Source organism: Neopelma chrysocephalum, unplaced genomic scaffold, assembly GCF_003984885.1.
Source record: "Neopelma chrysocephalum unplaced genomic scaffold, ASM398488v2 Primary Assembly neopelma1_42, whole genome shotgun sequence".
NCBI classification, from domain to species: Eukaryota; Metazoa; Chordata; class Aves; order Passeriformes; family Pipridae; genus Neopelma; species Neopelma chrysocephalum.
Genome location: NW_020897700.1, coordinates 16861729 through 16877136, shown reverse-complemented (window position 1 = coordinate 16877136; position 15408 = coordinate 16861729). Strand labels below are relative to the sequence as shown.

Sequence of the window (15408 nt, the reverse complement as noted above, 5' to 3'; positions counted from 1 at the left end):
TTATAATCTCTAAAGGGTACTAGCAGGCTGCTATTAGGCCTCCTTGAAGATGTCTCCTCTCCGGGCTGAAAAAGCCCCTTTATGTCAGCTCTCCTCGTCGGGCTGCTAGCGAAAAATGGAAATGGGTACCGGCTCTTCCCCTCATTCAGATTAAAGCTTTCAGTCTGGCCATCTGTATTTGAGAAAGCTGAACTGGCAGTAGTCCTTTACCAAACAGCTTTAGCTAAAGTCAACAATATTCTTGGTTTGGGAATAAAGAAGAATTCAAAGCTGATGGGGACAGTTTCTATACTACACAAATTACTGTGATGTTATTGACATAGTTAATCTGTTTATTAGTAGAGGGTTTTGTCTCCTTTTTCACATAATGAGCAACATACCAAGTTTTCAAACTGCTCCAGCTGCCAAACATAGCTAATACAAAAGAATAAGGTGCTGCCAAAACTGAAAACTGACTTGGTCTTTGATAGAGATTGGAAGAGACATCATGTATAGCATGGGAAAACTTTCATTGTCAAGAGATCATTGTGGAATTCAATTTTTAACTTTTATGTTAAAAGGCCAGGAGAGGGCACAGTAAGCATGGAATCCCCCTGTGCTGGGCAGACTGGACAGAGAGTGGTTTAGCTGTGCTACTAGAGTGCAGGCTTCTTGTTTTGGGTTTGTATGTTGGCATAACTTCTAGACTAGAGGTTTTTAGCTCCAGAGGCTAGACTTTAGAATAGACATCCGTCTGCATTCTGATTACTCTGCGCCTAATTGATTAATAGAATCATAGAATGGCTAGGCTTGGAAGGGACCTGCTGGTCATGTCTCTTTTGATGCAGCCCAGGATGGAGTTGGATTTCTGGGCTGAAGCTCACATGAGTCATACTGAGCTTTTCATCCACAAACACACCCAAGTCTTTCTCCCTAAGGCTAGTCTCAATACTTTCTCCTCCCAGCCTGTACTTGTGCTTTAGATATGCTAATAGATGAGCTTGTGCTAATAGATGAGCTTTTCTTTGTAGCAGGCAAAGGAAACTTTTCCAGTTAGTTAAGTTTTTCTAAAAAGTTTTCTTTCCACACTGCTTATTACTATATAAATATATATATGTGAAAATACATCTATTTTTATACATATATATATATAATAGGCACTTTCAAATAAAGTCTGTGTTACTTGCCACTTTAGTGTGGCTATATTAGACCGTTCACCAAAGTCAGTACTGTTTAAAATTTATGGGGTTTATTCTCCTTTTGTCAAGCATTTTCTACATACAGAACATTCACGTGGTATAAATTACAGAACAAAAGATGCATGAGACAGACTACTGCAATTAAGTGAGTAATAGACAGTTTACATGATTCTTGTTTGTTCACAATGGAGAAGAGCTGTTAAAAAGGAAAGATTCAGTAGCTAGAAATGTAAGGAAACTCTTACCTCAGTTAAATCTACCTACCTGGAGGTTTGCTCAAGCTAAAGAGAGATCTACTGTACCACACAGGGCAAGATGCTAAATGCACACAAGATTACAATGCTAAAAAATCCCAGATTTCTAAGCAATTTTACACAATCTAAATCAGAGTAAAATTTTGTTTAAAAAAAGATTTTTTTTTCTGATTGCCTTCAGTAAACAGAGGTCAGTTTAAGAGCTTATAAGCATTCTTTAGCAAAAACATAATAAAAATAAAAATACTCCCAAACTTCTAAGTCATTGCTCTGAGTCTGGATAGCTGTTTACTGCTGGCTTTCTGATCCTATTGATTTGTTACTCTACTTCTGGGAAACTTATTTTTTCCATTTACATATTTAACCAGTGTAAATATTAGAATTCTAAGTAAACAAACTATAAAAGATACAAAGTTTTTGTTGTTTGTTTTTTTGCGCTAATCCAATTGGATGCATGGAATAGAAAACCTGTTGAGCTAACCAAATGTTTTAAAAAATATGGATCAATGGTACAATGAATAAGGAAAAATGTTATCTACTTCTTGTAGACTTTAGTCTCTGCATTTTCATTTTCTTAAAATGTATTTTCTTTAGTTTTAATTAACAATTTCCTCAATGATATAAGTGAAGCTTTGTGATGCCAGGTTTTTAGGATGTTGTTTACTCTGAAAGGATGTGAGATATTTCTCTTCAGTAGACCTGAAATCCCTTGCTGATGCAACCCTGTGATAGCTGAAAAATCTAATATCTACTTTTTTCTAAAAAAAAGGTTAAGCTTCTGCAAGCAGCTCTCTCAACTAAGACTCACCATAAAAATAAACTCCAAAATGCAGTGATTGGAAAACACTGCAAATATAATTTCTCTCTTTTTTTTTCTTCTCTCCATATATGTTCCACAACTTGAGACTAGAAATTTGATACCAAAACTTTCCTTCCAATGAGAAGCAATTCTGTAGCCAAGGTGGGAATAAATTTCATAATTTCTATGTTTATCTTTCATGTGAGACTTTCGCTTCAAGGCACAAAAAGATTTAACAGTGGACTGGACAAAACAGGACATAACATTTCAGTTTAAGGAGTCAAAGGTTGTACAACAGCTATTATTTTGTGTCTGAAGCAAACCAAAGAAAAATTTGAATCATATTGAAGTCTTCCATTTACAAATGCAAAGTATCATATTAAATTCTCTGAAGCTTTTTTGGTTTTTTTTCTTCCTACTTCCTTTAAAATAATTTATTATACTTACCATCGATTTCAGTATTTAGTAATTTCAGTCAAACAACACAATGTCAGCTGATAATTGATAAGGAGTACCATTATCAAATAGCCACTGTTTTAGTAACTTTTATGTGGAGGTTGATTCAAATTGTGTTCAAGTCAAAGAAATAACAGGTATAGAAGGGTCCTGCAATTTAAAATAAAAATGGTGTAAATTTGAATAGTGGTGTAATTTAAGTGCAATGTACTGTAAAACTATTAATTCAGTAAATATCCAACATAGAACCTTATGCTTCTCCAACCCAAATTACTGTGTTTCCTCTCTCAACTTCAGTGATTTCACAATTTAACTTATTGAGCCGTCCATCCAGGATAAACAGAGATTCCTTGGAAGGGGTCATGAGATACTGCCCAAAAAGGCCACTGTCTTTTATAAGACGGTTCTTACTGTTCCAAGGCCATTCGCCTGCCTTGATGGGTTCCTTCAGACTCTTCACCATCTTAACCTTGCCAGAGGAGAGCTCCATGAAAAGAACGTCAGTTTGTGTGCTGGAGCTGCAGTAGACGTTGTATTGATGAGCTTCAGTGAATGATGGCTGAAAAGCTACATCAGATATGTGCAAATTAGTGTGAATGTCAAATGCGTCCTGTATTTCTCCTCTCATCGTTATGGACTGGATCCTCATGAGACCTTTTGCATCATCAATGCTGACAAGGTAGTGTCCATCTGGAGAGATATGTGGCGTGCCTGTTACGTCGCCATTGTAACCAATCACGGAATCAGTAACGCTGTCCACTATGAGCTGTGGTAGGACAGCCCCAGTAGTATCAGGCTTACAGCAGATAAAAAGATAACCTCCAAGATGTGTATAAGCCAACGACTGAGGAATGCAATTATAATCCTTTAAACTAATTGTCTTGATGTACGACATTGTTTCTAGATCAATTTTTTGGAGCACAGGCTCATCCTTATGAAGAATATATCCAAACCTGAAAGGAAAAGCATACAGTCAAAGAAAGATCTACTGTGTGTATTAATATACGAATGAGGAAGGCCACCATAAGGAAAGGAGACAAGTTAATATGTGCAGTAGTGTATTACTATATAAATCTCAGCTTCAGATGTTTAAGATATTAAGCAGTTTATAATATTTAATTTTTAGTGTCCTTGTAATTTAGAGTGTATCAAATAAAATGTCTAAAAACCATTTATCTGATTAATTGGAAAAGTTCTTCTTTCCTATTGACATAGGGGAAAAGGTAAATATTACTCTTACCATATCTATTCACTTCTAACTTTTATAAAAACCAGGAAGGAGAAAAAGATTGAGTATCAATAGATAGTATATCCAAAATATTTGAATTTGCTTCATACAGTTCTTTGACTTTCTTGGGAACATCAGCATAACCCAGTGCTCATTGTTATTCAGATAATTATCTGAATCTTCCTTATTTTAATTCAGTAGAAATGAATAGCATAAAAGGATTTAAGTTTATGCCCCCTAACTATCCAAGTATCATATTTCTTACAATTTAAATGACCCTTTATGCTTTTCCATACATCAAAAAAAACTTTCACTGAACAAGAATAATATGATTAAACTTTAAAACCCTAGAACTGATTGTTTATTACCTTTTAAATATAAATGATATGACTATTCTTTAATGTTGATATATAAGTTCTGACTGCACAATCATTTAACTATACATATATATGCAAAAAAACCATAATTCTAAATACTATGGAGTCATGTATATTAGTTTTGCTTATCTATGGCAAATTTTGCTATCTTTGGCACATTTCTTGACATTTTCCTCTGAATTGTTGATCTAAAAATGAAGTTGCATGCTTATATACATGATTTAAAAATACCTTTCACATTCTGTTGATATAAATCCCTATGTCAGATAGAATATTCCAACAATTAAGTTGACAATAACACAAAATTTTCACACTATGCTTGCAACCCCAATGTATTTACTAATCAGTGAATCACCAAAGTGACAAGCAAAAAGGGTTTCAGAATACTGTTCTGGGTGTTTCCCTGACATAAGTCTACCTGTGATTACAAGTTGAGTTGATTGTGAGATCATTTTTGTCTTTGATTATTCAGCCACTTATAAATATATGTAATCTGAATTCAATCATCTTGGTTAGAAAAAGGGTGAGTGAGTCTTTTTGAAAGTTACGTTAAGATAGCTCAACAATTGCTGTTACTTTCCTATTCATGACGTCTGCTGTTCTGTCATAAAGACTAGGGTCATCAGGTAGAAACTGTTTTTTAGCTTTTTTGACAACCTAACATCTTTTTCTTAATCTCTTTCAGTAGCCATAAAGTCATTGATTGCTGATTCCATTATTAATTAGTAAACATTTTTCAGTTATAAGAAATAGACTTGTGTTGTGTTATGTATAGAATCATCCTGTAAGAGAAAATGTTAAATAGCAAACAACACTGACATTTCAAATTTCTCCATGTTAAATAACTGTTAAATGTTACACACGAGTAGTGGCTGCAAAAGGATGATAGAATTGGTTTATTGATTATCTTTTACATAACAGCCTCCATTGTAGAGCAACAATCAGTGAACTATCCACAGACGTTCACAATAGGAAAAAGGGAAAATACCTAATTGTAGGTCATTGTGATGAGAAGTACTGAATAACTTTAATTTCAGCTGTTATATTATTTAATCTCTTTTAATGTTATTACACAGCATAGACATTTTTTGATTTTGATCTCAATTTCAGAAGCAAACACAGAGAAAATATTTTGTGTTTGAGTTTGGCAAGCTGACTAGGTTTGAAAGCATTATTTTTCTCTTTCAGTGTACCAATATATAGTAATGGGAAAGCATAGGAAATTTTACTTAAAAGAGAAAGAAAGGGCTCTCACAGAGGTGTTTTTAGTTTATATAGGCACTAAAACACAAACTTATATCCAAGTGAAATTTTCCAGTATACATAAACACACATAAAATCAATACTGTGATTTCGAAAATCCCATCAGACATCATCTACATGATTAAATATATATTTTTGAAAGCTTGGCCTATTGTTTTCAGCAACTGTATTAAACATAGTTATAAATTGTTTTCTGTAATAAATCAGTCATTTAACATTTTAATATATTTGATATATTTTACTGTATATATGTGTCTATCATATTTTATGGTACCTTCATGTAACTAAGGAAAAAGACTTAAAATTTCACCGTATGTTTTGAATTGCACTCTATTTTCTATCCCATTTGAGAGAAAATACAAGTCATCTTTAAAAAAAAAAAACTAACAAATTTTAAATCATTTTCTACCACAAAACAAGTTTAAGAATCTAAAAAAATATATTTTAAACTGGTCAAACCTTAAAAGAACTGTTTTTATTTATCGTATGCCACCTGGACAAGAAAGAAAAAGAAATCTTTATACTGCCTGCCAATCTTTTTTTTTTTTGCCGAGGATTATTCCAGCTCATAAAAATTACTCTTTTTTCTGAAGTAAAATACAAATGCAAAACAAGATTAGCATCAATTATCTAAATCAGCAAATCTTACTTGCTGATTCAAAACGTGATTAAAATGAAGGATTTAAATCAATTTGATTCAAAGGAATTTCCCTTGCTTATTATTATTTGATTAAGCAGTGTTAGTGATCAATTTATGTGATATTTTTGCATTCAAATGTTATTGATTTCAAGAGGAATACATAATTTACTAATATTTGCTTCTCAAATGTTATTCCTAGCATACATGTTTTTTGAACCACAGCTTATGATAACTTTGATTGCATAAACCCCTAGATTCCTGGAACTGAGTGTGTTCTCTAAAGTGAAAGAAAGGGTCTTATATACCTTCCCTAAGGGTAACACCCTTGAAGGTGTGCAAAGACTCACGCTTGACATCTGGCTTTCCCAACGGAGGAGGATGGAGCCCTTGGTTTGTTCTCTAGCTTCTCATTACCTGGTGGTACCTTCTGCCATACAAAGCCCCTAAACTCTGCCAGTTAAGAGGTTTGCATAAGCATTCCGCAATGCATGTCATTAAGATGAATTTAGTCACTGTGAAATCATTTAAATGCTTTAAATGTTTTTTTGAATAACCTACTTGGTGTGAATAAAATAGTTTAGGAATCACAAAAGAATGTGGGTATAAACCTTCTGACTAGCACAGGCAGATTTTAAAATAAAGGATGTTTGTCCACGGCATGGGACTCCAGATCCCTATGATTAATCACATTCTTATTGTAGATCTAACCAGCAAATAAATCAGCTGATAACATATCCTGTCTCAAGCATTTCAATCAAAACTTCCCTAAGCATTCTGGTTTCTTATGCAGCTTTGTCTATCTCTTTGTAACATTTAGTTCACAGTTCAAAAAGCCACAAGTAAGAAGCTTACAGTATCTTGGGCAGATTGTTCCTGCGATGTAAACAGTCACTTCAGCTTTGGTAATTGAGTTTAATTGAAACTGGCTTCAAGATTCTGACTATCTTATCCTGATGCAGTATTTATTGCACTTTAGGAGGTCTACTGCCCCTTGCTCTGAAGCTACTAAGAAACTTGATTTTATATGCTGCAGCAGCTAATCATATGTATTCTGATAATCAGTTATACTTGAATGCCCATTTACAATGTATTTTAAATTGTGCAAGGAGCAGTTTAATATATTTTTTCCTTGTGGTTGTTTCTTTTCAACTTTATACACTTACAATTATTTACAGCTATCCGTGCTATTTGTTGCTTTCTACTTAGTTCTGAATGGGAAACAGGGGTTTGTGAGATATGTTCTCCCTTCCTTCCTTAAAGTATCGAGTTCTCTACCCCTGAAAAAACATAATTCCACTTTCTTATAACGTTAACACACAAAACACCTTTTGCTTTATAATGTTTTCTAGTTCAAGCTTTAAAAAGTCACTATTTTGGACACAAATGTAAGGTTAACCTAGAAGGTAATGTTTTTGGAGCGGAGTACACTAGAAGATAACTTATGTGAGCAGAATAATACATTGAATTTAAGTAGCAGTTTTTACTTACTGATTTCAAAGCACTGTACAGATATTGGAGAAAGTAAAGAAAGCTGAATGACTGGCCTAAGGCTATATAATGATCCACTGACAAAGTCTGAGTGAAAATACAGGTTAGCTCAGGCCCTACATGGTTTCTAGCCTGCCACACTACAGGGTACCATTGCAACTGAGGTACTAAAAAACAGATGTAAGAAAGCACATAAACCAAAAATATATAATTTTGAATAAGAGCATAGAAAATCACCCTGTCAAAATAAATTTTTGAATATTAAAAATAGACAGAACTTTGGACCTAGTTGTGAGAGAAAAGGCAAAGCATGAAGTTGGTAAACCTTCACAAAGGAGTTACCTTTCCCAAAACCAGACGTATAGCTGCCCAAAAAGAATTTATTAGAACTCATTAGAAAAATAGGATTTTTTCAATACTACTGTTTAAACAATTCTTTCTTGGCTGTCATACTGCCTGTAACATTTCCGTGCTCCAATTAAAATTCAGTAAAGCTGGACAGAAGCATAAATACCCAAACAGCCCAACAATACAGATAAAAAGAAGTGGGGAAAAAATCGTTTCAAGGCTGCCAGTCTTCTTGGATGTAAAGGGATTTGGCAAGCTGTGTGTTTGATATGTTTGTCTACCTGCCTCAGTGAGAGCTGTGTGGCTGGAGTTTTGAGAAGCTGAACAAATTAAGAGAGGTCTGTTCATGTGCCTGTGAGGTTTGTGTGACTGATTCTTAGTCTCTGAGAATTGCTAGGCAGAGGCGTCAGGATGGAAAAAGTAATGAAGTTTTGGAGGGAAGATAGAGAAGGGAAAAGGGGAAGTGAAGAAAATTGATAAGGAAAACTGAGAATTCCATGTCTGGTATAGTTACAAAAAAAACCACAACAAAGAATTAGAAAATATACATTTGTTACCTAAAGATGAGAAAGTATTTTCCAAGCCACTAGCAACTGAGGAAGGTGATAAACAGGTTTTTTATAGGCATATATATCTGTCAGGTTAGATAATTTCTTCCCAATAATTTTGAAAGAGTTGACTAGCTGTTAACATTTTAATAAATCTCAAAATAAAAGAAAAATTCGGAAAGTCTTAAAAAAGGGTTGTTGAAATTCTCATAAGACAAAGTCAGGTATCCCAGCTATGCTGAATAGCTTGATGCATATCCAAGGGAAATAATAAAATAGATGATATGAAAATGAAATACAGAAAATCATGAATATAATCCAGTCAACATAGGTTTATGAAAAAATGAACTTTGGGAGACAAACCTAATTTAATTTTTTTATTAGAAAACCATCTAAAGGTAACTTAATATCAGGAGGGCATACCTTTCTTGGAATAAAAACTGATACCTGAAGGAAAAATAATTTCTTTGCAATATAATGTAGTTGTCAATGCAGAATCATCATTTTGCAGGGCACTTTTGCTTCTGCTTGGTAAAAACACTGATGCTTCACAAAATTTTCATTGATGATTTCAAAGTAGATACCTGTCCATGGCATTAAGGATGCACACAATGACAGAAAAATCATTATTATAGTCAGTTGCTCATTTAAGCAAATGTGTTCAAAGGTAGCCAAGTGTAAAGCTGAGCAACTTGACACGTGAGTGAGGAATACGGGACATGCATATAGAATAATATCCTAAAAAGTAGTGGCTATGAAAGGATTTAAGGATCATAGCAGACATGCAGGTCAATATAAAATCTGAGTCTAATGAGTCAAAAAATTGAAGACCCTAAAGCCTTTGTAAATTCCTGGGAGGTATACACAGAGAGAGGTGAGTAAGAATAATGTAACAGACTCGTATCTGTATTCTGTACTGGGGACATGAGACTAAGAATGCTTTATGTAATTTCATTTCTGCCCTTTTAAAAAGGAATATTAAAAAATCAGGGACAAGGAAAAAAGTGAAAATTATTTGAGAAATGGAGACAATTATTTTATTCAAAAGTCTGAATTCAGTATAATAACGATGGCAGACTGAAACCAGATAAATTTAAATTAGGAATATGCAATTTTTTCTAGCAATAGGGACAATAAACCATTGCAACAAACTACCAGAGAGGCGTTTAATTTTCTGTGGTGGGAATCTCTTGGTAAAGACTATGCTAATATCTACTATCAAAGTAGATGTAGATTCAGAAGTATGAGATTTATTATTTGAATCTCTTGATGACTATTTGAAATGTTTAAAATCTACAGTATAGAAAAAATTCAGACAAAATGTTCTCATGGTCTTTTCTAGTTTGTGAACATATGAAAGACCAATTTTTTTGGCTTTGCTCATGCAACAAAAATTGCATAAATACTGTAGATTTTAATCTTATGCTACTCATTCACTTGCTGAGATTTTAAGCAGCCACGTGTTTCAAATATAATGAAATAACTGTGTTTTGATACAATACCTTATTTCACACACACAGACCCACACAGACGTGCACACACATGCACGCACACATGAGTAGTATGCGGAGGAATCTGTCTTTCTGCAGGCCTGAGGTTGTGACACCACTTTTCTGTCTACTTTAAGGAGTTGGTTTTTAAAACTTATCTTACACTTTTTCTGATCTTAATTAATTTTAAATTTCTCACAGGACATTAATAATTTGAAAAATACTGATCTTTTATACACACACACATATTTTTAAAACAAATGTCCCCTTGACAACACATCAGTCTCTAAATTCGGGAAGTTTGTGAATGTCTTGTAATGTTACAACTATACAACTGTAACAGCTATAATTTCACTTGAGGTGAAAGATGTTCTAAGGCTGGGATGGTCATTCTTTTAAGGTTTATTGATCTAAATGTAGGAGATCATAGTGGGTAGGTTGGAGGAACAGTGATAGATCATGGAGACCTGCTTCAAAACAGTTACTTGTTTACACACAGCAGTGATGAGTTGCAAATAAATTTTAGCCCAGTGTCCAATAACCTAATTGCTGCCTTCTAACCAACAGCTGAATCTGTCTGTACTCCCTTCTGGGTAGTATTAAGAACCTTCTCAGAATGCCAGTGTCAGATTATTGTGTCATTGCCATATTGGCCTTCATCTTTCTGATGAAGAGGCAAAAGCAACTGTAAGAAAAAAAAATACTTTGCAAATCTGTCAGAAAACAGTATTGCAAGTCACCAAGATGACAGTTTTGGATTGCTCAGGTTAGTAGTCTGGGGGATGCAAAAAAGCTGTATGTAATAAAAAAGGGTAAGAAAATGTTGTCCTCCAGGGATGTCTATAGACCCAGTAAAATAGAGACATTTCACAAAATTGGTACTAGAAAGAGTTTTGTGTAAATCAAATCAGTAAGTGCATGTGCTGAGCTTTCATTTTTCCATTCAAAGTAAAGCAAACATTAAATCTGAGTAAAGAAGTGTACACTACTACTCTGTGTTCTATAGGCAGCTGAACCCATCTTCAAGTTACCATAATATTGTAACTTTCTAAAGCACTTGGCTATCTAAAAGGATTAAAAAAATACAGCCATTCATAATCGTGATGAAATTGTGCCTGTCACCTATGTCCAGCTAGCATGCTTTCTATGATTAGGCTGTTGCAAAATAACAAGTGATAGTTGAGGTTACCTTCACTTTTCCTGAATGTTTTATAGATAGTTGATGGAATATTTAATGCAAAGTTTCCTCTCCTATAGACTGATATGTAGAAGCCTCCCACTGTTCATTAATCCCTGATTAATATTTATGAGAATTTCAACCCTCATGTCTCTTCTATGCAGTGAAATCATGCACAGTATCAGACAGCACATAAAGGAGTTTGTCACAGTGCACATTGGAATCACATGTAATGTAAGCCTGACAGACTTGAGACAAATCATCACATTTCCAATATTTTATTTTGCAGCTAATGCAAGTGAGAATCTGTAGACTGGGGGCATATCACTCCAATTGGAGTAAATGCTAGAACTGTGAAATCTGTGATTGTTTCTGTCTTCACTTACTCCATATGAATAAATAATAAAGATTTTAATTCCAGATTTTCAGGATTTTCAACCATATGTTGTGACAGTTAAGAGAAATAGGAATAATAATACTTATCAACTCTATAGCACTTTCTGTAAGAGTAGTATGCTGGATTTGGCTGGGATGAAGGTAATTTTTATCATACCAACCTGTACGGTGCTGTAAATTTGGGGGAAAAAAAAAAGTGTTAATAACCCACCAATATTTTTGTTACTATTGAGCATTGTTGGCTCAACAGAATCAAGGCCTTCCCTGTTTCTTACTCTGCCTTCTCCACAAGTCGGCTGGGGATTTGGAAGAGGTTGAGAGGTGACACAGCTGGCTACCCAAAGGATAGCCATGCCATGTAACATTATGTTCCATAATAAAATTTCTTCCAAAGTAGCTGTTGCTCTTGCTAGGTGGGGGCTCAGCTGCTGGCTGGGAATAAACCACCACAGGGAGTCATTAGTTTTACAAAATGAGCTTTACAGTACCCAAACACAGGGAAACTAAAGAAATTGTCCAAACCAATTTAAAAGAGACAGGAAAAATGTCCTAAAAGTTGTTAATTGCAAAATGCATTAAAAAAAAGGTGCATCTCATATGGATGACTGCCTTTTTTTTCTAATTTTAATGATAAAACATGCTCACATATTTAAGAGTAGCATAATCACAGTGATGAAGTTAACAACATGTTAGAAATTATTACTTTTGTTATTGGGTCACAACATTAATTCAAGGGTAGATTTTTAAACTATTTTTAAAACACTTCAAAAGTATTTAAAATATGGGATTTTGTTCCTAGTTTTATAGAACTGCAAGCTTGTATGTAACACAAGAAGGAACAGTAAGCCTAGGAGTTGCATCATTCTTTTCCCAAAACAGTTGTCATAATTACCACTATCCTATTTCTCTAGCTACAAAACTAAATGCCAAACTATTAACCTGAAAACTGTCATTGTAAAACTGAAAAAGTAATCCTTAGAGCAAGTCAGATTAATGCTATACCAAAACTCCGCCTCTCTCACCAGAATATCAAGTGTCTCAGACTAGGGGAAATCTTTCAACAAGTGGAATAACATGCTCACAGACACTTGCCCATCACTGAGAAGTAACATATGACATGAGGCACTAACATCAAACTCATATTTTAAAAAGTATTAATTTTGGAATTCTTACTAGGTATTATTGTTAGACATCCACATTACCAGTTTTTACAAGTCTTACTCTCCTCCCACTTTTCATATCCAATTTTCACATTTTTTCCCCACAAAATTTCCATTACCTTAAGTTCCATTATTTGTGACAGTTATAAAGGATAAAAACAAAATTTTTTCCATACATGCTATACAACTTTCTCTTATGAAAAAGCTTGAAAGTGCAGATTATCATACCACAACAAGATTTATATAATTGGCTCCCTTTCACTGTCCAAAATAAATTATTCAATCACTGTCCTCTAAGGTGGTGAGCTACTTTCAAACCAGACTGAAGCCCCCTGTTAATATAAAAAAAATTTTATTATGTTATTAGTTTATTAGTTTATTATATCAGTTATTTCAGAAAGTAATGTTGGTTTTATATAAAATTCCTGTCAAGTTTTTTATCAAGTCTGTTCAGCCTAAGTAGCTTTGAGTGTTGCATAGCTCAATGGGAATATTTTGCTTTTGGGGAATAAACATATTTTTCCTCTCAAATACATTACTGTTCTTATATATCTGTGCACAACATATAATTGCTCCTTCTATCTATACCAAAAATGCTTTGAATGTGATTAAACAATTTAAAATGTGTACAGCTTCCTGTCCTGGTTTTTTGTGGGTTTGTTCTATAAAAAGAAGCTAGATTTCAACAAATTAATTACAAAATGTATTGTAGAAATATCACTGGTAGAATATATTATGTATTGGTAGTGGTAAGTGAACCTGAAAGATGGAAATTTGACTGAAATGTTTAGTGACTTACCTAGTTCTTAAAATTAAAAAATGTGTACTTTAGATTAAGTGCACATACAAAATGAGCACACTGACGAAATGGCCAGTTTAATTTTATATACTGTATTTTTTATAATCTAGTATTTTCAGCAGTTTATTAAAAATTGATATATGAACCAGGAATTAAAAAAATTACAAAACCAATACATCTTTTAGCTGTATCTCTTCCAGAGTAGATAAACATATCAATTTGTTTATACTTACTGCCTTCTGCTTTGAAATAAACAAGAAAACACATATTTCTGCGGTGCTATTTAAACACAGCTGCTTCCCTCCTCTTCGATCATATCTGCAGCCAATTAGGAGCTTGAAGAATTATCATCACAAATGTACAGCCTCACCACAACTCCTCACTACAAAAATCACTCTCTACAGGTAATATTTCTTTCCTGTAGACACCTACCTTTCTATTCATAACTATGCATGTCTGCATATGAGTTAAGCATCTAAGTTGCTATTTTTGACAGCAGAAATCTAGTCCATACAGTCAACAGAGTCCAAAGGGTTTGCTGAGATGATCAGTACCAGAGGCCTGTATTTTTGTCACCAGAGGATGAAAAAAATTGCCTTCCAAACTCCGTTATCTGTATAGACTAGATCTTCATTATAGCAGAAGACAGACAGCTTATGCCCATGGGTACACTGCATTTTCACACCTAAACCTAAGTGCCGGCAATTGGAACACCACACTCACCATAAGCATCCCATTGGCATGAAAACATCCAAATATAGTCTTGTAAAACTTTGCATAGATTTTGAAAATTGAAGTTTAAATGACTGACACTATATCAAGATATATGACTAAGAGCTACAATTATGTTTTAAATGTGATTGTTTCTCTGAGCTATTATAATACGTTCAGGTATCATATAGCTATAGAGGCTATTAAACCTGCCCTTAGTGGTCAGAAATTAAAATGACAGCTTAGAGGAACAGCAAGCACTATTGCAAGTGCCTGGATAGAGAGAAGAATGTTATATAAGTTTCCAAGCAAAATAATCCTAAAAGCAGAGATGTTCCTCCAGAATTTTCAGGGATCTCTGAAGATGGTTTTGACAGCTCTCAAAGGGTAGCTTTAACAGAAAACCATTAATTCACTTTGTTTTCCACAAAAAGTGTATTTTTCCAACCATAACAATCAACTTCAATATTTTCTCAAGGCCAGAGAGTCATCAAACAGACAAATGAAAACTCTTCAGAGACTGCCTTTCATTTTTATCTTCTTAGGGTTTTGCAGAGCTCTAAGAAGTGCATGCAAACCTTATATGTGACTTTTCCAAAAACAACTTTGTTTATTACAGTATCTTAGTGAACTGTATTGTCATGTTATTATTAAAATACTTGACATAGTCTATTAGAACTAACACCATAGTTACTACAAAATATCCAGATGGAATCAGATTCAGACGCTGAATTTGCAAATGATAACAAATCTTTTTCAATAAATACTAAATATAATGGAATGTGGCTAGTAACCATGCTATATGTACTGATTTTCAAAGTTTAGGAAATTTCCTGTTTTTCAAAGAATATTTTTTTAAGTGTTTCTGTGGACAGGAACTATAAAAGCTGTGCAAGGGAATTGCACACCTATGTTACACAATTTTTCTCATTCTAAAGCAGGAGTTCCACAGGGATAACAGAGGAAGAAAGTCAAGCCTATTGAGGCACTATTATTTGAATTAATTATACCACAGTTAGGCCCAAATTGTTTTACCTTTATTTATTGTCTTTATAATACAGTGAGCTGTACACTAGATTATTGTTTAAAGCATACT

The 15408-nt window shown here is 33.9% G+C and overlaps 1 protein-coding gene across 5 annotated transcripts in view; it reads right to left on the bottom strand.

Annotated features, from left to right (window-relative positions):
* Positions 1-320: 320 nt before the first annotated feature.
* FSTL5 (follistatin like 5) overlaps positions 321-15408 on the bottom strand; it is a 289125-nt gene continuing 274037 nt past the window's right edge. For all 5 annotated transcript variants that reach the window (XM_027676803.1, XM_027676801.1, XM_027676804.1 and 2 more), the window contains 2 exons: positions 547-3640; positions 321-505 (listed from right to left, as the gene is read on the bottom strand). In XM_027676803.1, coding sequence (XP_027532604.1) covers positions 2938-3640 — 703 coding nt within the window. In that variant the 3' untranslated portion in view covers positions 321-505; positions 547-2937. The remainder of the gene's footprint in view (positions 506-546; positions 3641-15408) is intronic.